Source organism: Mizuhopecten yessoensis, unplaced genomic scaffold, assembly GCF_002113885.1.
Source record: "Mizuhopecten yessoensis strain PY_sf001 unplaced genomic scaffold, ASM211388v2 scaffold8755, whole genome shotgun sequence".
NCBI classification, from domain to species: Eukaryota; Metazoa; Mollusca; class Bivalvia; order Pectinida; family Pectinidae; genus Mizuhopecten; species Mizuhopecten yessoensis.
In genome coordinates, this window is record NW_018407705.1 from 11,636 (window position 1) to 37,112 (window position 25,477).

Sequence of the window (25,477 nt, forward strand, 5' to 3'; positions counted from 1 at the left end):
ATTCTGCTACATATAGACTACACATTTGGTCAGTTTTCTATCATTCAGCTACATATAGACTACGCATTTAGTCAGTTTTCTATCATTCAGCTATATAGACTTCACATTTAGTCAGTTTTCTATCGTTCAACTACATTTTTCTATCATTCAGCTACATATAGACTACGCATTTAGTCAGTTTTCTATCATTCAGCTACATCTACACATTTAGCCAGTTTTCTATCATTCAGCTACATATAGACTTCACATTTAGTCAGTTTTCTATCGTTCAACTACATATAGACTTCACATTTAGTCAGTTTTCTATCGTTCAGCTACATATAGACTACACATTCAGTCAGTTTTCTATCATTCAGCTACATATAGACTACACCTTTGGTCAGTTTTCTATTATTCAGCTACATATAGACTTCACATTTAGTCAGTTTTCTATTATTCAGCTTCATATAGACTTCACATTTAGTCAGTTTTCTATCATTCAACTACATATAGACTACACATTTAATCAGTTTTCTATCATTCAGCTAAATACAGACTTCACATTTAGTCAGTTTTCTATCATTCAGCTACATATAGACTACACATTTAGTCAGTTTTCTATCGTTCAACTACATATAGACTTCACATTTAGTCAGTTTTCTATCATTCAGCAGCATATAGACTACACATTTAGTCAGTTTTCCATCCTTTAATATCCTTGTTTATGATCATATCAACGCTATACGACTTTAACAAGTTGACACAGCCGAACTAAAATTCGGCCAATGTACTGACATTTAAAATTATCACAAAGATAAAATCATTTGACGATTTCAACGCACACATATGTATTGTACTACCTTCGACATGCACTGTAACTTACATTATTATTGATGTATTCGGTTTATGTTATGTGACAAACTTAGCCATTTCGTAAGGGTGTGATAAAATAAAACATGTCAACACGTCTTTTTGGCGTCAGCTCTATCGTTACATAACGCAATGGTAGAATGGTTGGGAGGGTGAGGTGAGGGAGAAGACCGACGGGGGAGTCGCGGCCCACACTTATCCTAGTTCAAATCGCCTGTTTACATGGTGAAAAGAAGTTTATATTTACATATGGTAAAAAAAACACATAAATAGCTCATTTAGTCGTTATCCCGACAAGGTGGGTGGTAAATAAGATCACAGGGTTACCACCGAAAGCGATAAAATCACCCCGGTACACATCAGTTCTGGTCGGGGGGTCGATGTACGTTACATAACCAGACAATGATGGCGACGGTTCGTTATGGATAATTTAATTCGTTTTACAAGATACAATGCCTGCTTGTTTTATATAAATCTATTTGCAGATCAGTTCAGTAAAATGTCTTTGTTCTTTTCTTTTTATACAGATTTACTGTTGTATTTTGTAGTTTGTTTGTACACATATAGTGTCACACAAAGTTCACGACCCCTCCGGATTACTAAACGTTTACTATTCTAGACATTTGTTCAGAAGCTGAACTTACACATAAGCTGAAGCGCCCGATATGAGGAGGTGTTCTTAACCCTCGAGATTTTGAGGGGGGAAAAAGCGAAAAAAATCCTTGGATATAAATCCATGGAGTTAAAAGTATACCCAAGGGTGTAAGGGGCGTCAAATTTTGATAAACTTGCTACCAATAGGAGGTTAACGGTGACAAGCACGGGTATAATTATAGTAGGTGTAAATTATTATTATTCAGACTTTTTTCACTTCTTGTCATACAATTTACCGCCTTCGGATAACGACATCAATTTCATTTTCTTGTGTACAGATGGAAAACTTTGGAAATTATATTTTGTTGGTCCAATCTGCATAACATGAACAAATAATAAAACGGCAAGGGCGATAATGATTTATCTTGTCAGTACATATAGACTACACAAGGGTGATAATGATTAATCTTGTCAGTACATATATTCTACACAAGGGCGATAATGATTTATCTTGTCAGTCCATATAGACTACACAAGGGCGATAATGATTAATCTTGTCAGTACATATATTCTACACAAGGGCGATAATGATTTATCTTGTCAGTATATATAGACTACACAAGGGCGATAATGATTTATCTTGTCAGTACATATAGACTACACAAGGGCGATAATGATTTATCTTGAGAGAATCTGAATGCATATTGAAATAGGTTCCTATCGCGAATGAGAAAACAAATGTCAGACAATTTCCCCAATACTTTCGTACATATCTCGCATTCTCTTAAACTGACATATGATACCATTCATCAATCCACGTCTAACTCCACCTTTCTAAAACTTAGGCCAGAGTTTGTCAAATTTACACTTTTGAATGTTTTATTATCAGAAAATACGTCATGAATCATTTTCTTTATCAGTATTTGTAATAAATTGTGTACCTCGTTATTAAATTATATACTGTATACCAAGTCTAGCTTTAAATCAAAACTGAGCCTAATGTCATGATACAATAATTTAATCTTGCTAGTAACAAGCATTTTCATTGGCTTAAAAATGTGTGTTATCAGCCCATAACGTAAACAAATGACGTCGCCGTTTGTAACGTCACTTTTGATTGGCTAATACAGCGGCGTAATAATTTATTAGAGAAAATTGTCCATCAATAAAAGTGGATTTCCACAGGTATTGTGTATAGTAGATTACATTATAAGGATTGACTTGAATATATATTTTATGTTAAGGAGCTATAACACAAAAAAGCAGAGTGTACTCTCATCGTAAACCGCTTCGCGGTTCATTTAGAGTACACCCCTTTTTTTGTGTTATATCTCCATAACATAAAAAATATATTCAAGTTTATCCGTAAGTAACATTTACTTAGAAATGACGTAAACACTGGAGCTACAATTTGAGTAAATACATTCTGTATGTCATTCTCAACTTCCATCTCCATGTAAACTTTTTATTTAATATCAAGCAACATTTAACTCCATTCCCAGCGCCACAGAACACGAATTTAAACGTTGTTATTCATTAATATAAAGGTGAAATTAATTGATTTGGTGACTGTAAAGTAATCGATCGTTTCTGTTATTAAAATAAGTGAGAGTTTCACGTGACGATACACGATAATTGATCATTCATAAAAGTCTTTCACATGATCACAATTAACTGATGATGCGGAAGACAAAATCAATGACGTAGAGCACAGATTTGTGGTTATCTGTCCGTGGGTTACACCTCCTCTTTCCCGCCGTTTTATTACAATCACTGACAGTCTGTCTGGCATTGCCCCCTACAGCAGGTATAGGGTTTCACACTAAACAGGAGAACAACGCTTGTTTTATTTAAAACATTGACTCATGAAGTCGCCTTTACCTTCTGTCGTATTAATTACCCTGTAGAAACGATCTGATAGAAAGCTAAATAAAATACCCCAAAACCCAGTAAACCGAAAAGATATACATTGTATATCTTAATTCGTATAGAAATATAACAAACACATGTCAACATTTGTGTCATAGAAATAGTTGTGAAGGTGTGAAAGTTGTCGATATAAGGAACGTTGTTAAATCTATCATCCCACCTGTGTCTAGATCCTCCCACGGGTCTGCCATGCGCGTCGAGATCACGTGCTTTCCTACTTAAGGGCCAACATAGATGAACTTAGGTCATTTTTATACCACTGAACCCATGTTACGTGTAAATCTCAGACTCTCATTGTACGCCATTAATTAAAACACTTTAGTTTGCTATTTCAAATTTTCCATAGGGACTCTATCTACAGTGTATATCTAATGCATGTTCTTTTATATATGCATGCATATCAAACAAGTCCTTTATTGTATTTTTGTATGTCAATATGTTTATATAGCTAGAATTGTGTATTGCTTCACACAGGCTGACGATTCGGCGAAATACCATCGCGGGGGGTTACAAGAACTTACAGTGTTGATTTAAAAGTCCGTGGTTTTAATAACTCGCCTCAGTTTTAACATTTCAACTGGAGCTAGCAGAGAATACCCATATCCATTGGAGATATAGCGCAGCGTATATGGACACGTAATTCACAACTGTTAAACCAAGGTGAACCAAGGATGGGAAACGGTAGCAGCCTGAAGATTAAACTCCTTCCCTTCAAACCAGCTCCACCGGTAAGTAACCACTTGTATATCTGCCTTTCTCTGTCTTGTTGTTTCTTACGTTCTTCTCATTTTTCCTCCTCTCTCCTTTCTTCCTGTTCTTTTCTCCATCGCTCTGCAATATTTTCTCAGATTCATAAACGCGGGTTCCATTCATTGAATGGATAGGAATTGCTTGTTTATGTTCCGGAAACTTCGATAGCCGTACACTCAGTAAAGGATTCACTTTATTTTTGGAAACAAGTGTTATTTTTGATAATTAGAAAACCAATGTGTGCTGGTAAGTAAAGGGTCCTGATGCGGCCCATGCTTTAGGCACGAACTGATGTGATGGTAGAGTAGGTGTCATCGATTCTTTAAAAGAAGCCGGAGAGCCGAGTGCTGGTCGAGAGTCACCATACCTTTCACACTGCTAACATCTCATTTTAATAACAATAACATATGAAATAGGTCAGCTTCATTAATCTGAATGTGATAGAGTGAGAAGATCAGTTGTGTCTTGCGCCAGACTGGCCCACGTCTCTAGAATGCTGAATTAGGTTTGATCACGTGATTGTCTGATCCAAAGTTCTCAAACTAGTGCGCGATAAGCTAGTAGTATAATGCAACTGGGAAATTCTTTATAAAAAATAGAGACTGCTACCAAGCTGCGCGTGTGCAGGAAGATACAGCGCGTGCCGGACAAATATTGACTGTGCCGGGTAGACATGAACATAACATAAACAAGTAAATAAAATGTTCTTTTTGTACTTTCTGTAGTCCATAATTCGAGTTTGTAATACGGCATTGGTAAACTGTTACGTTAGAATTACGGAGTGGTCTTATTCCGCAGGGATACGTTTTTTATTGATTAACGTTTAAATACCCGAATTCAATGATAACCTGTTGTTCTATACAGACACAATAGCACACCAGTGGATCATTGACACCAGGAAGTTAACGTTAAGTTTTATCACAAGATTTTTTACCGGTGGAATTCTGCCAGAAAAATCAATCCTTTTGTAACTGTTTCTAAACCCGTATGTATTGTTCTAGATCCCTAATTATACTGTCAGTGGTTACTTCCCTGTTGGGTCTGATACGTCGGAGTGGAAGGCCAAGCTGATACAGATTTACTTAGACAATTCCATAGGCACGATATACATGTATGCGTAAAACAACAACAACAACAAAAGAAAGAAAGAAAAATAACCGAGCGGCTTTAATTTCTTCAGAGGTTTGTCAGAGATTCTCTAAAGAACTTCTCAACAGTTTATTGTTTGGTTACTCGGTTGTATATATCATATATATGAAACATAATTGAAAATAATACATGCCCATATAAAATAAGGAAATATAGAAGAAATGAGATATGACGACGGATTTAAAACTGAAGAGCCATGTGGAGAGTGAAATCGTCTAGTTTTTAGTCGATCGTGAATCGACCATCATGAGGGCTTTAAATATATATATATCTTTTCAAATTTTTGTCACACATCCAATTAAAACCATGGGACAATCCCTCAGAACAGAATGCAGGGTAATGCTTACGTAGTTTGATATAACTGCCTTCCGAGTTCTGAGAATTCTTTCTAGATTCATTCAATGTAATATAAATGTTACGGCTGAACTAAACAAGGCCAATCAGATAATGTATAACTAAGTGTCCTTGAACTAGACCTAGAACTTAGCATGTTCTATCTTTCCTTGAAATCATATTAAACTTGAAACCGTGACGTTTTCTTCAATTATAACTTATGGTGGTACCGGATGACACTTAAAATCAGACCTACTTGAAGTTGGTACAACTGTAAGTGTATCTTAAAGTACGGATGCTTTTTTTCAATTTATAGGTAAATTTACCATATAGCTATCTCGATTGAAGTTTCATTACGAGTATTAAGTGATTTAGAATTGCACACTCACGTCATTAACTGCAGTACGTAATAGACAGATTATCGGATTGGTAAAAGTTTGGTGTTTTAGGCGAATGTGACACGGATGTTAGAAAGCCTTGGAGGGGAAGGTTTTACTAGCGTCGTGTTAGTTCTAAATGTTTACTGAAAATGAAATCAAATACCGATGTTACCATCGCGTTTTTGACAACTGTGTCATTTAAACACTTTAAACTATCCCTGTGATAAACAACAACTACCACGCGTGTCTTGATCACACATTACCAGACTTAGTGCAAGTCTGTGCGAATGAATACATCCATGAGTTGATGTGAACCTCGTGGATGTGTACCTCTTGGATGTGTACATCCGCGCAATAAACGAGTGCGTTCGGCGCCGGTTAAACGGTTCAACGGTTTTGTATCATGTTATATTTTCTATTAAAGCTAATAAACTCATGATTATCTAAGTTTGACTGTCCAGTTTCCTTCCCAAACAAAACTAAGTTGAGGACGAAATGTCACCACTTTATCATATCAATTATAAGTGGCGCAAACAAGTTTGGAACCCATTATTGTTTATGTCCGTCAGTAAAACCTCAGTCACATTTGCGGCGATTTCCGAAAAGGCGCCCGGGCGATGAGTTTTTTGGCCAAAATCAGCCAAGCCGGGGAACCGTAAGAACGCCGGGAGATTATCCCAGACATCGGAAAAAATCCCCGGCACCCGGGACGCCGGCCGATTACTACTTTCCGGCCGGCGACCGGCGCAAATGTGACTGAAGCATTAGATAAGTGGGTAACACCCGATGAGTTCCAATTAAAAAGGATTTCTGATTGTTTCAGTGAAAGAAAACACATCTTCTTGTACCGCCAAAAACGAAACCTTGTAATGCATGTCCTGAAAATCAGCTGCATCACTGTAAAACGATTCAAGAATTATGTAATGACGATCACCGCAGAGTTGAAATAGACCGCGTTCTAATAAATATAAACACCGAACGCTCTTATAAAAAAAGAAACGTATTTGATATTCTCTGCTATGAAAAATTGCACAATGAAGTATACAAATAGCGTTCCATCCAACCCTGGGTACACCCTCCGGGACCATGGTGTGTGAGTGGGGCCCTCAGTACGGTATCGGACAGCCTGGTACCACTCGATACTCCTCTATAAACTAGAACCTTACACAGGTTTACAACAGGACCTCTGTTTGTGGGGATCAACACGTTGATTTATACTTTCTCTCTTTGAAGTCGTCTTGTTTACCAGCAGTTTTCCCGCGATCAATTTACATACGGATTCCTCACCTGTAACTACTCTTTACACCTGTAATTACTCCTTTCACCTTTAATTATTCTTTACACCTGTCATTNCATTCAGCTACATATAGAATACACATTTAGTCAGTTTTCTATCATTCAGCTATGTTTAGACTACACATTAAGTCAGTTTTCTATCATTCAGCTACATATAGGCTACACATTTAGTCAGTTTTCTATCATTCAGCTATATATAGACTCGCATTTAGTCAGTTTTCTATCATTCAGCTACATATAGACTACACATTTAGTCAGTTTTCTATCATTCAGCTACATATAGACTNGTATATGGACACGTAATTCACAACTGTTAAACCAAGGTGAACCAAGGATGGGAAACGGTAGCAGCCTGAAGATTAAACTCCTTCCCTTCAAACCAGCTCCACCGGTAAGTAACCACTTGTATATCTGCCTTTCTCTGTCTTGTTGTTTCTTACGTTCTTCTCATTTTTCCTCCTCTCTCCTTTCTTCCTGTTCTTTTCTCCATCGCTCTGCAATATTTTCTCAGATTCATAAACGCGGGTTCCATTCATTGAATGGATAGGAATTGCTTGTTTATGTTCCGGAAACTTCGATAGCCGTACACTCAGTAAAGGATTCACTTTATTTTTGGAAACAAGTGTTATTTTTGATAATTAGAAAACCAATGTGTGCTGGTAAGTAAAGGGTCCTGATGCGGCCCATGCTTTAGGCACGAACTGATGTGATGGTAGAGTAGGTGTCATCGATTCTTTAAAAGAAGCCGGAGAGCCGAGTGCTGGTCGAGAGTCACCATACCTTTCACACTGCTAACATCTCATTTTAATAACAATAACATATGAAATAGGTCAGCTTCATTAATCTGAATGTGATAGAGTGAGAAGATCAGTTGTGTCTTGCGCCAGACTGGCCCACGTCTCTAGAATGCTGAATTAGGTTTGATCACGTGATTGTCTGATCCAAAGTTCTCAAACTAGTGCGCGATAAGCTAGTAGTATAATGCAACTGGGAAATTCTTTATAAAAAATAGAGACTGCTACCAAGCTGCGCGTGTGCAGGAAGATACAGCGCGTGCCGGACAAATATTGACTGTGCCGGGTAGACATGAACATAACATAAACAAGTAAATAAAATGTTCTTTTTGTACTTTCTGTAGTCCATAATTCGAGTTTGTAATACGGCATTGGTAAACTGTTACGTTAGAATTACGGAGTGGTCTTATTCCGCAGGGATACGTTTTTTATTGATTAACGTTTAAATACCCGAATTCAATGATAACCTGTTGTTCTATACAGACACAATAGCACACCAGTGGATCATTGACACCAGGAAGTTAACGTTAAGTTTTATCACAAGATTTTTTACCGGTGGAATTCTGCCAGAAAAATCAATCCTTTTGTAACTGTTTCTAAACCCGTATGTATTGTTCTAGATCCCTAATTATACTGTCAGTGGTTACTTCCCTGTTGGGTCTGATACGTCGGAGTGGAAGGCCAAGCTGATACAGATTTACTTAGACAATTCCATAGGCACGATATACATGTATGCGTAAAACAACAACAACAACAAAAGAAAGAAAGAAAAATAACCGAGCGGCTTTAATTTCTTCAGAGGTTTGTCAGAGATTCTCTAAAGAACTTCTCAACAGTTTATTGTTTGGTTACTCGGTTGTATATATCATATATATGAAACATAATTGAAAATAATACATGCCCATATAAAATAAGGAAATATAGAAGAAATGAGATATGACGACGGATTTAAAACTGAAGAGCCATGTGGAGAGTGAAATCGTCTAGTTTTTAGTCGATCGTGAATCGACCATCATGAGGGCTTTAAATATATATATATCTTTTCAAATTTTTGTCACACATCCAATTAAAACCATGGGACAATCCCTCAGAACAGAATGCAGGGTAATGCTTACGTAGTTTGATATAACTGCCTTCCGAGTTCTGAGAATTCTTTCTAGATTCATTCAATGTAATATAAATGTTACGGCTGAACTAAACAAGGCCAATCAGATAATGTATAACTAAGTGTCCTTGAACTAGACCTAGAACTTAGCATGTTCTATCTTTCCTTGAAATCATATTAAACTTGAAACCGTGACGTTTTCTTCAATTATAACTTATGGTGGTACCGGATGACACTTAAAATCAGACCTACTTGAAGTTGGTACAACTGTAAGTGTATCTTAAAGTACGGATGCTTTTTTTCAATTTATAGGTAAATTTACCATATAGCTATCTCGATTGAAGTTTCATTACGAGTATTAAGTGATTTAGAATTGCACACTCACGTCATTAACTGCAGTACGTAATAGACAGATTATCGGATTGGTAAAAGTTTGGTGTTTTAGGCGAATGTGACACGGATGTTAGAAAGCCTTGGAGGGGAAGGTTTTACTAGCGTCGTGTTAGTTCTAAATGTTTACTGAAAATGAAATCAAATACCGATGTTACCATCGCGTTTTTGACAACTGTGTCATTTAAACACTTTAAACTATCCCTGTGATAAACAACAACTACCACGCGTGTCTTGATCACACATTACCAGACTTAGTGCAAGTCTGTGCGAATGAATACATCCATGAGTTGATGTGAACCTCGTGGATGTGTACCTCTTGGATGTGTACATCCGCGCAATAAACGAGTGCGTTCGGCGCCGGTTAAACGGTTCAACGGTTTTGTATCATGTTATATTTTCTATTAAAGCTAATAAACTCATGATTATCTAAGTTTGACTGTCCAGTTTCCTTCCCAAACAAAACTAAGTTGAGGACGAAATGTCACCACTTTATCATATCAATTATAAGTGGCGCAAACAAGTTTGGAACCCATTATTGTTTATGTCCGTCAGTAAAACCTCAGTCACATTTGCGGCGATTTCCGAAAAGGCGCCCGGGCGATGAGTTTTTTGGCCAAAATCAGCCAAGCCGGGGAACCGTAAGAACGCCGGGAGATTATCCCAGACATCGGAAAAAATCCCCGGCACCCGGGACGCCGGCCGATTACTACTTTCCGGCCGGCGACCGGCGCAAATGTGACTGAAGCATTAGATAAGTGGGTAACACCCGATGAGTTCCAATTAAAAAGGATTTCTGATTGTTTCAGTGAAAGAAAACACATCTTCTTGTACCGCCAAAAACGAAACCTTGTAATGCATGTCCTGAAAATCAGCTGCATCACTGTAAAACGATTCAAGAATTATGTAATGACGATCACCGCAGAGTTGAAATAGACCGCGTTCTAATAAATATAAACACCGAACGCTCTTATAAAAAAAGAAACGTATTTGATATTCTCTGCTATGAAAAATTGCACAATGAAGTATACAAATAGCGTTCCATCCAACCCTGGGTACACCCTCCGGGACCATGGTGTGTGAGTGGGGCCCTCAGTACGGTATCGGACAGCCTGGTACCACTCGATACTCCTCTATAAACTAGAACCTTACACAGGTTTACAACAGGACCTCTGTTTGTGGGGATCAACACGTTGATTTATACTTTCTCTCTTTGAAGTCGTCTTGTTTACCAGCAGTTTTCCCGCGATCAATTTACATACGGATTCCTCACCTGTAACTACTCTTTACACCTGTAATTACTCCTTTCACCTTTAATTATTCTTTACACCTGTCATTACTCTTTACACCTGCTATTACTCTTTACATCTGTGATTACCCTTTACACCTGTAATTAATATTTACACCTGTAACTACTCTTTACACCTGAAATTACTCTTTACATCTGTGATTACTCTTTACACCTGTTATTACTCTTTACACATGTAATTACTCTTTACACCTGTAATTACTCTTTACACCTGTAATAACTCTTTACACCTGTAATTACTCTTTACACCTGTAACTACTCATTACACCTGTAATTACTCTTTACATCTGTAATTACTCCTTTCACCTTTAATTATTCTTTACACCTGTCATTACTCTTTACACCTGTAATTACTCTTTACATCTGTGATTACTCTTTACACCTGTAATTACCCTTTACACTTGTAATTACTCTTTACACCTGTAATTACTCTTTACATCTGTAAGCAGTGTTTATGTTTTACCAGTAGATGTTTTGAACTACCTAGAGGATCGTGATCGACCCTTCTAACCGCCAAATGGTCTTGTGTTTCACTCAATGAGTCATTCTTTTAACCACAAGGCAATTGTTCTCAAATTTAACGCGACTGAACTTTACGTTGATTTATTTTCCATTCATAAGTTTACAGTAAATGTTAATTAACAGAAAAAAAGTAATAATTGTACTATTGCTGAATATCAATATTGTTCATCTGGTAACCAGCACTGGGTAAAATGATGGTTTGTTATGTAATTCAAAGGAAATTCCCGGAGATGTAATAATACCACGTTAAAACAGACTTCTAGAAAATCATTAAAGTGTTTTAACCTTGCTTTAGTCGTTTTGCTAGTCACATCTTCATCGTTCATGTCTCAATTGTTTTAACCCTCGATTGTAGTAGGGATTGGGCAGATATAATTAATACCCGACTCTATCAAAGTTCCAGTAAGAAATAAAAATATAGTTCTTCAGTTTTCCTATTCCAGACTAAGAACAGCTTTGTTTCGTTGTTAATGTTGTAAAACAACCAAATAGCAACAAAAGTATTTAATGATAGTGCGTGCTAACTAAATCGGCAGTGTTGTAAAACCCACCATAGTAATGATGAAACCCTTATGAAAAGTCGAAGCATCAGGGTAGTAGTGTCCAGCCGCATTAGTAGTACCGTAATAGGTGTCCAGCCGCATTAGTAGTACCGTAATAGGTGTCCAGCCGCATTAGTAGTACCGTAATAGGTGTCCAGCCGCATTAGTAGTACCGTAATAGGTGTCCAGCCACATTAGTAGTACCGTAATAAGTGTCCAGCAGCATTAGTAGTACCGTAATAGGTGTCCAGCCACATTAATAGTACCGTAATAGGTGTCCAGCCGCGTTAGTAGTACCGTAATAGGTGTCCAGCCGCATGAGTAGTACCGTATTAAATGTCCAGCCGCATTAGTAGTACCGTAATAGGTTCCCAGCCGCATTAGTAGTACCGTAATGGGTATCCAGCCGCATTAGTAGTCCCGTAATAGGTGTCCAGCTGCATAAGTAGTACCGGAATAGGTGTCCAGCCGCATGAGTAGTACCTTAATAAATGTCCAGCCGCATTAGTAGTACCGTAATAGGGGCCCAGCCGCATTAGTAGTACCGTAATGGGTATCCAGCCGCATTAGTAGTACCGTAATAGGTGTCCATCCGCATTAGTAGTACCGTTATAGGTGTCCAGCCACATTAGTAGAACTGTAATAGGTGTCCAGCAGCATTAGTAGTACCGTAGTAGGTGTCCAGTCGCGTTAGTAGTACCGTAATAGGTGTCCAGCCGCATTAGTAGTACCGTAATAGGTGTCCAGCCACATTAGTAGTACTGTAATAGGTGTCCAGCTGCATAAGTAGTACCGTAATAGGTGTCCAGCCGCATGAGTAGTACCGTAATAAATGTCCAGCCGCATTAGTAGTACCGTAATAGGTGTCCAGCCGCATTAGTAGTACCGTTATAGGTGTCCAGCCACATTAGTAGTACCGTAATAGGTGCCCAGCCGCATTAGTAGTACCGTAATGGGTATCCAGCCGCATTAGTAGTACCGTAATAGGTGTCCAGCTGCATAAGTAGTACCGTAATAGGTGTCCAGCCACATTAGTAGTACCGTAATAGTTGCCCAGCCACATTAGTAGTACCGTACTAGGTGTCCAGCTGCATAAGTAGTACCGTAATAGGTGTCTAGCCACATTAGTAGTACCGTACTAGGTGTCCAGCTGCATAAGTAGTACCGTAATAGGTGCCAAGCCGCATTAGTAGTACCGTAATAGTTGCCCAGCCACATTAGTAGTACCGTAATGGGGATCCAGCCGCATTAGTAGTACCATAATAGGTGTCCAGCCACATTAGTAGTTCCGTAATAGGTGTCCAGCCGCATAAGTAGTACCGTAATAGGTGTCTAGCCACATTAGTAGTACCGTACTAGGTGTCCAGCTGCATAAGTAGAACCGTAATAGGTGTCCAGCCACATTAAAAGTACCGTAATAGGTGTCCATCCGCATTGGTAGTACCGTAATAGGTGTCCAACCACATTAATAGTACCTTAATAGGTGACCAGCCGTATTAGCAGTACCGTAATGGGTGTCCAGCCACATTAGTAGTACCTTAATAGGTGTCCAGCCGTATTAGTAGTCCCGTAATAGGTGCCCAGCCGCATTAGTAGTACCATAATAGGTGTCCAGCCACATTATTAGTACTGTAATGGGTGTCCAGCCGCATTAGTAGCACCGTAATAGGTGCCCAGCCGTGCGAAGCAGCCATTCGCAAAAGCCGTTGACAAACAACTAAACCCCGCCCATTTTATGCATGACAACAAATGCAAAAAGTTCCTCTATTTCAGTACCGTAATAGGTGTCCAGGCGCATTAGTAGCACCGTAATAGGTGCCCAGCCGTGCGAAGCAGCCATTCGCAAAAGCCGTTGACAAACAACTAAACCCCGCCCATTTTATGCATGACAACAAATGCAAAAAGTTCCTCTATTTCAGTACCGTAATAGGTGTCCAGGCGCATTAGTAGCACCGTAATAGGTGCCCAGCCGCATTAGTAGTAACGTAATAGGTGTCCAGCCACATTAAAAGTACCGTAATAGGTGTCCAGACACATTAGTAGTACCGTAATAGTTGTCCAGCCGCATGAGTAGTACCGTAATAAATGTCCAGCAGCATTAGTAGTACTGTAATAGGTGTCCAGCCACATTAATAGTACTGTAATAGGTGTCCAGCCACATTAGTAGTACCGTTATAGGTGTCCAGCCGCATTAGTAGTACCATAATAGGTGTCCATCCGCATTTGTAGTACCGTAATAGGTGTCCAGCCGTGCGAAGCAGCCATTCGCAAAAGCCGTTGACAAACAGCTAAACCCCGCCCATTTTATCCATGACAACAAATGCAAAAAGTTCCTCTATTTCAATATTTCTATTCACATAAAATATCCGTATTTTACTTCATACAATATCTTCATAATTGTATTAGTAGGTAATGGAATTAATAATTTTATATTTGTATGAAATTGAGGTCTTGGGGCAAAATACTTAGTAGAAAATACTAATGACCGCGGACGTCCATCGTTTAAAAGTGATGCGCCCAAAGGCGGGAAATAGAGAGTGCTACCATGTCGTCGAGAGATAGTGACTAGCCTAAGCCTGGTTTAAGTTGAATATGCAGTTATTGACACTAGCTTCATTTTCATGACCGGTCATGAAGATGATCTGTCTTGTTTCGAACCCGACATCATTTGGTGTCTCGAACGCACGGGAGTCTAAATGCTAGCGTCTGTTTGTAAACATTGACATGAGGTTTGCGGAAAGAAGTCCGCCAATATTTACATATATCCATACGCGGTGAACTGGCCGTCACGTTCTACACTCTGGTTATGGAGAAATAAACAGACTTGCTCACACTTAGGTTAACGATTCCGAAACAGTGGCAATTGTAATTATGATGAATTACATCAATGTTTACAATATGTACATATTCATACATTTTGTTATGTTTAAAAGACCTATGAATGACTTATGAACCATGGACAAAACAAGTTGTAGTAAGGTCATGAATAGCTAGGGATTCGTTTCCTAACGCCTTACTTAACAATACTTCGATCCGTTTGAACTTTATGTAGAGCATTTGCCCAAGCGAGGGAGGTTATGGGTTCTGTACCCTTGCCGACAGAAAGCAAACTGATAATACTGCTCTCATCTTGACGTTCAGCTTTAAATCGGTGGCTGTAATGACTTGTTGGTCCGTTGTCAATACAATATGACATACTTGAGTGTTACACTAACGTGTCCATGTGATACCATTTCAGTCAGATGACATATTAAAGTTACCCTGAAGGGGCCCCATCTTCCGTGGACATTGCTTCGTTTGACCTTATGACCTTAGCTATTGCGAATATGTAAAATCCTAAACAAATACTGCTTTGTAGCAAGGTCATGACCCTAGATGCACATCTGTGTGACTATGAACCACAGGTACACCACTTTGTGGCAAGGTCATGACCCTAGATGCACATCTTTGTGACCATGAATCACAGGTATACCACTTTGTGGCAAGATAATAAATAATAGTAATAATTCGAGGTTCTTATATACCGCTTTATCACAACCTAATTCGTAGATCGTCTCAAAGCAGTTCACAAATTATTATCCATGGTTATAGGGCCTTAGCAACCAGCCAATATCTTTCTCGACTCACTGGGGAGCATACAGCAGGTGCTGCCATTTCGGCGCTCACAGCTAGCAATCTACAATACTAGCTCTGTCCAACAACGTACTCATTTACAGCTGAGTAGACAGGAACAAGCGGAATAAAGTATCTTATTCAAAGATACAACACAGTGCCGTGACGTGTCTCGAACCCGCAACCCTTCGGTCACGAGCCCGGCGTCCTACCACTAGACTACCGTGCCTCAATAAAGTGTGCTTGTACTGCTTTGTAGCAAGGCCATGACCCTTGATGCACATCTTTGTGGTCATGAACTCCACGTATACCGCTTTGTTTTTAATATACTTGTTATCACGATGTTGAAAGTCTGCCATCTTCGAATTGTTAATATAAATGTTTGTAACATGTGTTGGAGAAGGCTTCATATAAGTTTAATAACTTGTACTCAATCCTTTTGTATCAATAAATTATGTTTAAACAATAAACCGTTTTGTAGCAAGATCATGAAGCTTTTCTGACGATATCGCATTTCGAATTCAATAGTATTACAGACAACAAATTCCTTTTCTCACTGTTACGTGTACGCTTTGTAGTAAAATAAAACATAAGAATATACAACAGTGAAAACTCGGAAGAAGTCCTATAAACATTTTACTTGTTATAAGACTCAGACCAAGTCCCCCTAACAATTTACTTGTTATAAGACTCAGAACAAGTCCTCTAAACGTTTTACTTGTTATAAGACTCAGAACAAGTCCTCTAAACAATTTGCTTGTTATAAGACTCAGAACAAGTCCTCTTAACAATGTACTTGTTATAAGACTATGAACAAGACCTCCAAACAATTTTCTTGTTATAAGACTCAGAACAAGTCCTCTAATCATTTCACTTATAAGAAACTATGTTTTTACATTCCGTGGATTCTGCGTGAGAAAGTGTCAACTAATGCTGGTAAAAGTACAGCTATACTGCCGTACTCTAATCGAGGACGCGTGACCACAACAGTACCACCGTCCTACCACCCGTCTCCCACACAGCCCCTAATATACCCATACACAATCACCTGGAGAAGTTATCTCGGGTTTCAATTTCACATCATGTTGATCCACATCGATGTGTAATTTGACGACGCACACCCGTTGTGATTGTTTGATGAGGTTAACTGGTCGTTACGAACGCGAGCTTACATTCCATCGCCATCCATTCCACTCTTAGCTTATTTTGACCTTCTTAATCAATGATAAATATTGAAAAAAGTATATGTATTTCTCATAAAAAGCCTACCGTTTACGTACTTGCTAATTTGAGACAGGATATGTATCGTAGTTTGATAGGTCAAGTAAGAAAGTACGTTTTATTATGGACACGTATATGACCATCTACAAGAAAATGGCAAACGCATGCCACCTATTTATATTCCAGTTCAGAACATAATAAAATTAGGCTGATAACCACAGGCTGTGGATGAGTACGGTAACGAAAACACCTTGAACAGGTTTGGTTCCAGCATCACTAACTTTCCTTTACTTGAAATCTCGTTAGTTTCAGGTAAGGACAAATCTTCGTTTCATGAAATTTTCCCAGCTTCAGCAAATCTTTGTATGGAAAATTTTACGGCGAGGAATTCCATTAAGAAAAAAAAAAAAAAGACGCTAATTGTGACGTGATGTCGTCCACAGACAATGATAAACGCTAATTGTAAGTAATACACGGAAGTACGGCACTAACCAGTTAGCACTGAGACTTGGACAATAGTATCGAAATAACACTGTATAACAGTTTAGGAAACAAGCAACAACAACACAACGATGAATAGCAAACTAAATGCCAACATATAAAACATGTGTATCTGATATAAAACCTGTGTATCTGATATAAGCCATGTGTATCTGATATAAGCCATGTGTATCTGATATAACCAATGTGTATCTGATATAAGCCATGTGTATCTGATATAAAGCCTGTGTATCTGATATAACCCATGTGTATCTGATATAACCAATGTGTATCTGATATAAAACATGTGTATCTGATATAAAACATGTGTATCTCAAATAAAACCTGTGTATCTGATATAAACAATGTGTATCTGATATAAAACATGTGTATCTGATATAAAACCTGTGTATCTGATATAAAACCTGTATATCTGATATAAACCATGTGTATCTGATATAAAACATGTGTATCTGATATAAAACATGTGTATCTGATATAAACCATGTGTATCTGATATAAAACATGTGTATCTGATATAAAACATGTGTATCTGATATAAAACATGTGTATCTGATATAAAACCTGTGTATCTGATATAAACCATGTGTATCTGATATAAAACATGTGTATCTGATATAAAACATGTGTATCTGATATAAAACATGTGTATCTCATATAAAACCTGTGTATCTGATATAAACAATGTGTATCTGATATAAAACATGTGTATCTGATATAAAACCTGTGTATCTGATATAAAACCTGTATATCTGATATAAACCATGTGTATCTGATATAAAACATGTGTATCTGATATAAAACATGTGTATCTGATATAAAACCTGTGTATCTGATATAAAACATGTGTATCTGATATAAAACATGTGTATCTGATATAAAACATGTGTATCTGATATAAAACCTGTGTATCTGATATAAACCATGTGTATCTGATATAAAACATGTGTATCTGATATAAAACATGTGTATCTGATATAAAACATGTGTATCTCATATAAAACCTGTGTATCTGATATAAACAATGTGTATCTGATATAAAACATGTGTATCTGATATAAAACCTGTGTATCTGATATAAAACCTGTATATCTGATATAAACCATGTGTATCTGATATAAACCATGTGTATCTGATATAAACCATGTGTATCTGATATAAACCATGTGTATCTCATATAAAACATGTGTATCTGATATGAAATGGAGTATTTAGATGGTTTAGAAATGGATTTTTTCGGTCTTTATTATGGAGCACAACCGACTTGCTTGTGTAATTTATGTAGCCTTTCCATTTATAAGAATAATACTTTTGGTAATTAAGAGTGCTTATTATTACTGATCTTTCGGAATTCTGTTAAAGAAATGCAAAAAAGCAGAATTCTGATATATTTAAAATCGATATTTATAACAAAACCTATTATTTCAAATTGTCCCAAAAGGATCCCAGACGATTTCGTAAAGCTTAACATACACCGATATGCTATCTAAAAGGATAGCTTCAGAGATATAAACCGCTAAACTGAAAACCACAGACAACCACGGGGGATTAGTGTCTGCCACCTTATAAACGCACAAACTGGACCAACATGTAAATAGTACAGTAATAGAAATAGCAGTTGCTCAATGAATCTTCATATGTCTATTAAAACAACCTGATGGTTTGAACTGAATCTACACTTATAAACTAACAAACAAATGTCTATTAAAACAATCTAATGGTTTGAACTGAATCTACACTTATAAACTAACAAACAAATGTCTATTAAAACAACCTGATGGTTTGAACTGAATTATTAAAATAACCTGATGGTATGAACTGAATCTACACTCATAAACTAACAAACAAATGTCTATTATAACAATATAATGGTTTGAACTGAAGCTACACTTATAAACTAACAAACAAATGTCCATTGAAACAACCTGATGGTTTGAGCTGAATCTACACTTATAAACTAACAAACAAATGTCTATTAAAACAACCTGATGGTTTGAACTGAATTATTAAAATAACCTGATGGTTTGAACTGAATCTACACTTATAAACTAACAAACAAATGTCTATTAAAACAATCTAATGGTTTGAACTGAATCTACACTTATAAACTAACAAACAAATGTCCATTGAAACAACCTGATGGTTTTAACTGAATCTACACTTATAAACTAACAAACAAATGTCTATTCAAACAATCTAATGGTTTGAGCTGAATCTACACTTATAAACTTACAAACAAATGTCCATTAAAACAACCTGATGGTTTGAACTGAATCTCCACTTATAAACTAACAAACAAATGTCCATTAAAACAACCTGATGGTTTTAAATGAATCTATACTTATAAACTAACAAACGAATGTCTATTAAAACAACCTGATGGTTTGAACTGAATCTCCCCTTATAAACTAACAAACAAATGTCTATTCAAACAATCTAATGGTTTGAACTGAATCTACACTTATAAACTAACAAACAAATGTCCATTAAAACAACCTGATGGTTTTAAATGAATCTATACTTATAAACTAACAAACAAATGTCTATTAAAACAACCTGATGGTTTTAACTGAATCTGCACTTATAAACTAACAAACAAATGTTGAGCCTTCGTTAACAGCTTGTGGTCGAGTTTAGAGTTCGTTCTGCTGGTCTCCTCCAGGAAAGCAGGCTAACAACAGATCCTCTATAAGGCGATATAACTACACAGCTATACTGTGTACCAGCTCCTTACATTTCTTTGATCCTGGTCCATACCTCTGTCTGTAGATTTTAATTTAGTTTTCTACTTGCATGTGCAAACAGTTTAATACTAAACAAGTAATTTAGTTCTGTGTGTTATAAAATGACCTCCAGTAGGAAACACATACCTTATTGGTGATTCGGACACGCCAGACCACTTTCCCACCAAATCACATCTCTCATAAGTAGAAATAACTTTAATTGTCCTATTGAAAAATATATTCCAAATATTTTGCAGTACATTCATATAGATTAAAAAGACAATAATGTATTTGTGTGGCTAGACCTGCCAATTCTGCCACATACCGTAATGGCCCGCCGAACGCGATTGAGAAATTCATTTTTTAATAAACACCATTGTTCTCTTTCGATAACATGTAAATCGATAAAATCAATATCTGATCAGACTGACGTATCGAATTCAGTAAGAATGAGAGTCTACCAACAAATTAGTCGCGTGCATACTCGCCATCTTGCGGACAAATAAAGAATTCAGTTTAGTATTTGAAATTTTGAATGAATGATTGTGAACTTTTTTTTCGCCAGCTGTGCTTAAGATGGACGCGGCGGCCCGAACTGGCAAGTGCACTAATATCTAAATGAGGTATTGTGACGTTATTCCCAACAGGAACACGAAAACACACAGACTGATCATAGACCTGTTTAGATATGCAATACATTATTCACATAAAATTACGTATCGGTTTTCACGCAAACTAAGAAGCGGTATTTATGTTAAGAACTAACTGTACCCATATATAAAATAAGTGCTAAGACTAACGTCATCTTGTGATTTCTGGTTTACGCCTATTTAGATGATTTCTTTACTTTAATGATAATTTGTTTTCTTGTTATTCTGTAGGAAAAGGACACCCTCAATCCTATCCAGTATGCAACATACAAGTTTAGCCGGAAATGCGAATTATCAGAGACCCATCATATGTACGTCATTGATAAAACGCCGCTGGAAACTCTCCCGCCACCCCACGTGCCACACACGAGGAAAAGCGAGATCTTCGATCTGTTGATGTACAAACACATAGACGAGCGGGCAATGAAAGTACGTAGATCATGTAAGACAAGTTGGTGTTGAAGCAGTACCACACAACGTTGTGGAAGCAGTACCACACAACGTTGTTGAAGCAGTACCACAAAACTTTGCTCTTGAAAAGGAATTCATGAACATGTATTTAGTTGAATATTGGTCAGGTAGAAATACGACCGAAATGGAAGGATGGCATACCAAAATAACTGGTTTATATAAGTAACAGTTTCATGATTAGTGATTGTAGTTTTACAGATATCCAGACCATAGTTGTTTACTTGTTGCCTTAAAGTAACGTGAACTTGAATACCTTGAATACCATGCCTGTTATCAAATCGTTTCTCAGATTAAGTTTGGTTCCCTAAAACAAACAAAATTTCCTTCCTACTCTGTTCTCTGCTTTGACAATAGTATTGAAATGTAACACATGTTCTCCATAGGGTAAAACATCAATGATAAAACTAATGTCACTGACCGTATCAATATGTCCTCTTCGACGGAAAGCTGGATTACACGCCCTTGCAGAAGGCCCTGATGCCTGATTTGTACTGGGAGCGACAATTCCGTTATGCTAAGTCCTATGTAACTCCTCTGAATTGGTATTAATTGGTTGATTAATGTGAGATTTAGTATCTTCTTTGATTTGCTGTTTGTCGCTTTATAATCTCTATTTTTACAATAAACGTTACAAATTAAACAGCTATTGACACCTCTGATATCCACTAGGTCCCGAGCGACTTACAGAAAGGATCCATGGCCAACTTAGTATCTTACCTTGTGGAGCCCTGTACTGACGACCTGGGTAGAATTAGGTCGATTTATACCTGGCTGACGTCACAAAACCTGAACCAGATAAAGATGCCCCTCCCACCAATAAGGGAGGGGTGTGTTCCCTACTACCTGAGCCGACTGAAGAACAAAAAGGGAAACTATGCGCAGCTACTTAGTCTGATGTGCAGGTAGGCCTCTTATTACCTGTTACAGGGGATCCTTATTTATTACGCTGCACTGAATTGCCACTTAATAGTTTTATAGTCCAGGAAAACAAAATTTCAAAAGGAAATTTCTGGATTATCAAATTCCATTTGGACGCTTTTTAATGTATTCGTCTATACATTCTGAATTCTTTTTTCATCTTCTTAAAACCTGATTTGGCATTATTATCTTTTCCATGACCGCCATTTGAAGTTCTGACATGTCCTTTCCTTTTAAAAAAATACCCGACTAAATCCTAAAACCCAACCACACCAACTTATCCCCAACATATTGATTTCCATTGGGGGTTTATCGATTATTTATTTGCTTTTAACATTGCATTTCTTTCTGATTATTTCCTGCAGACATGCTAAGCTGAGCTGTGTGGTCGTTCATGGTTGTCTGAAGGGCAGTACGTATACTATTGGTCAATTGGTCAAAGACAATAAGGACATATTGTACGGCGAATGGAACGCAGTCCTGGTAGACAATGTTTGGAGACTCGTCAATGCCTACTGGGGCGCATGCGCAGTCTCTGGTGATGTAAACCAAAACGAGTCTGCTAAATTTTGCGTCGATGAAGCATTCTTTCTCCCCGACCCCGAACAGTTGATATACTCCCATTTTCCCGAGGAATCAAAATGGCAGTTACTTGAAACGAAAGTCAGCATCAAACAGTTCGAAAAGAAGGCATATTTAAAAGAACGTTTCTTCGAACTTGAAATGAGGGCTCTTTCTCATCAGAAATGTGAAATCGTGACAGACAATGGCGAAATTGAAATTCTGTTTGGACTGCCTCAAGAAAAGGCACATGAATTTGAGTTCATGTGTTTACTGTTCTCCATGGTCGACGACAAGTGGAAACATATAAAAGAGAAGACTTCTCAACACGACTTTGTTTATTATCCAAACGACAGTTCAGTTGCTGTTCGTTGCCGTTTCCCGAAAATCGGCGAGTACAAACTAGAAATAGTCGGCAAAGATTCCAGGAAAAAAGATCCTGGATACGATTTTGATTGGGTGGCAATTTACAAAATAAAAGTGAACGGCATACCGGAAGGCAACACTTCCTTTCCGAAGTGCTGTGCCGCCGGTTGGGGTCCAGGTAAGACTTTGAAGGAATCTGGCCTCGACGCCACCACTGATCCTAATGCCATTGTTTTCTCAGAGGGTGGTTATGTAGAAGTGTCGTTTGAGAAACTGAATCGGGCGGCTGCAGGTCTGAACATCTCGTACAAGATCGTGGGAATGAACAAAGCATTAGATGATGTCCCCATGGAGGAAGAGGGCATCCAAGAGGACGATGAAGAGTATACCATTGAGGCTAGCGCGCCCCCTGGCGAGGAAAGTGCACTGTGCATCTTTGCGCATATAGATGACCCGTCGTACGGGACGATCACAAAGAACATATGTAATTATCTAGTCATCAGTTCCGAGGTGGAAGTAGTCGACGATTCCCTGTTCCGAGATATAGAGGAAGTTCGTAAACGTAAGCAATATACTTCCGACGCCGATCAAACTTTGTATTTGTTAAAGTACACATTTATTTGGATATCCCATAATAACCCTATCGGTCGTGCTGCTGAAAGCTATGAACCGCCAAGTACAAGTGCAAATGTCGCTGTGTTAAGTTTTAAAACTTTAATCTTAATTACAATAACGATTTCTTAGCGTTTTAATTATATGTTTGCACTTTAATATTTACGCGTTTATTAAATAAACTTTAATGAGCTAAAAATGTCCACAGCCTGAAATTTCCACTTTAAAATCATTAACATTAGCACTCACACAGTTATAGTGTAATGCGATATCACTTACTGTGACGGAGGATATCAACGCACGCATGGCCAGTCACGTAGATAATGTAAAACTAATCGGGTGTAACACAACATGGGACCTTCCTGCACTTGTAACACATCCATTAAAACATACCATAAACTCAGACCTACTTTATAGTTAGGCATCGTAAAATTTGTAAAGCGTCTCAACACCTTGGCAGTGTAAAAGGTACATATACTAGACAGACATATGGACGAGATCGTGAACGTTGTTTTATAAACGTTTAAAAATTGAGCTATAATGCATTCATAGATTAACAATTAACTCTTCTTAATTGCCTTCCACTTTTATTTTCAAATTCTACAATTATTGAATTGTGATGATATGTAGTATTGATGCCCTTACATTATTTTGTTCGTTTCTATAGAGCTTGAGTCGGCGATAGAGGAAAAGAAACTTGAACCGCTCGAGAATTCTGTTGATCTGGTGGAAACTAAGAAGTACGAGCGCTACATGCCACAAGAGATGAGAATGGCTAAGGACCTTATTGCCAGACTGAGGAAGATACAAGAACTTCTTCACGCGGTCATGGCTCTGGAGCAGCCTACCATAGCAGAAATCCGTTCTTTCTCCAGTCCACTTCCCGAAATACACAACGTGATGAAGGCAACACTTTTGTTGCTTGGCAACTTCGAGGATGAGACAAAGGTATGGGCAAACGACTGTGTCCCCTGTTTTGAGTAGGCTTTCATTTCGATAATTACATTGTGGATTCAAAAATAGGACAAATATAATTACAATATCATGTTTATTTTCACTGAAGCCCGATTGTTATAACGTAGAATATCCTTAAGATTTGACATTGTATGCAAAAGAAAATTATTGCAAATTAATACAAACAAAAGGATAAGGAACGATTTATTCCAATTTATTTAGCCCATTTCTGACAATTAGTTGGCTAAACATCACTGAGAATCGCCACTGTTTGAAAAGCTTCCATATATTTTGTTGTAGAATATCCTAAAGTATTGATACTGTGACGAATTTAAACAAAAAGGATAAAGAACAATCTTTTTTTCTGACTACTGGTTAAATAGCCTCCATATCATTTGGTGTATGTATCCTTTAGCATGTGATATGTGTCTTATGGCCTGTAAAACATTTACTGTCTGAATAGATTTTGAATCTAAGACGTGTCCCTGCTTGTCTCCACAGCAATGGAAGAATGTTCAGGCTATTATCGGTCGAACGGGTAAAGAGTCCCTCAAACGGCGGATCAATGAATTCGACATCAATACTCTACCGTTAGATGTAGCCCTTGGAGCAAAGAAGATGATTGGGAAGACCGACCTGGCTGACATCAAAACAACCAGTCAGGGAGCCGCCACTTTCTACGTGTGGGTAGGTACTTATACAGCTATCAATATGATAGACGTAGCCAAAATGTTAAAAGTACCTTTATTTGAAATGAAAAAAGAAAAGAAAAGAAAAGAAACATTTATATAAGACCAGGACCCAGTTGTTCAAAAGGTGGTTAGGTTAACACTTTTTAACGACATTTTTCAATCTTTAATAATTCCGGCAATATACAAGGTAAAACCTCACAATTGTGCCTGTACATTACACTACTAAATATTTGATATCTGAAAAGTTGTAACTA

The 25,477-nt window shown here is 37.7% G+C and overlaps 1 protein-coding gene across 1 annotated transcript; it reads left to right on the top strand.

Moving 5' to 3' along the window:
• Positions 1-3,862: 3,862 nt before the first annotated feature.
• On the top strand, positions 3,863-25,269 carry LOC110456496 (kyphoscoliosis peptidase-like; the record flags this gene model as incomplete). The annotated part of the gene is made up of 6 exons (XM_021507283.1): positions 3,863-4,100; positions 20,881-21,078; positions 21,790-22,022; positions 22,404-23,527; positions 24,245-24,525; positions 25,033-25,269. Coding segments are annotated over exons 1-6 (2,130 nt in total), but the record flags the coding sequence as incomplete, so codon positions are not given.
• Positions 25,270-25,477: the final 208 nt, after the last annotated feature.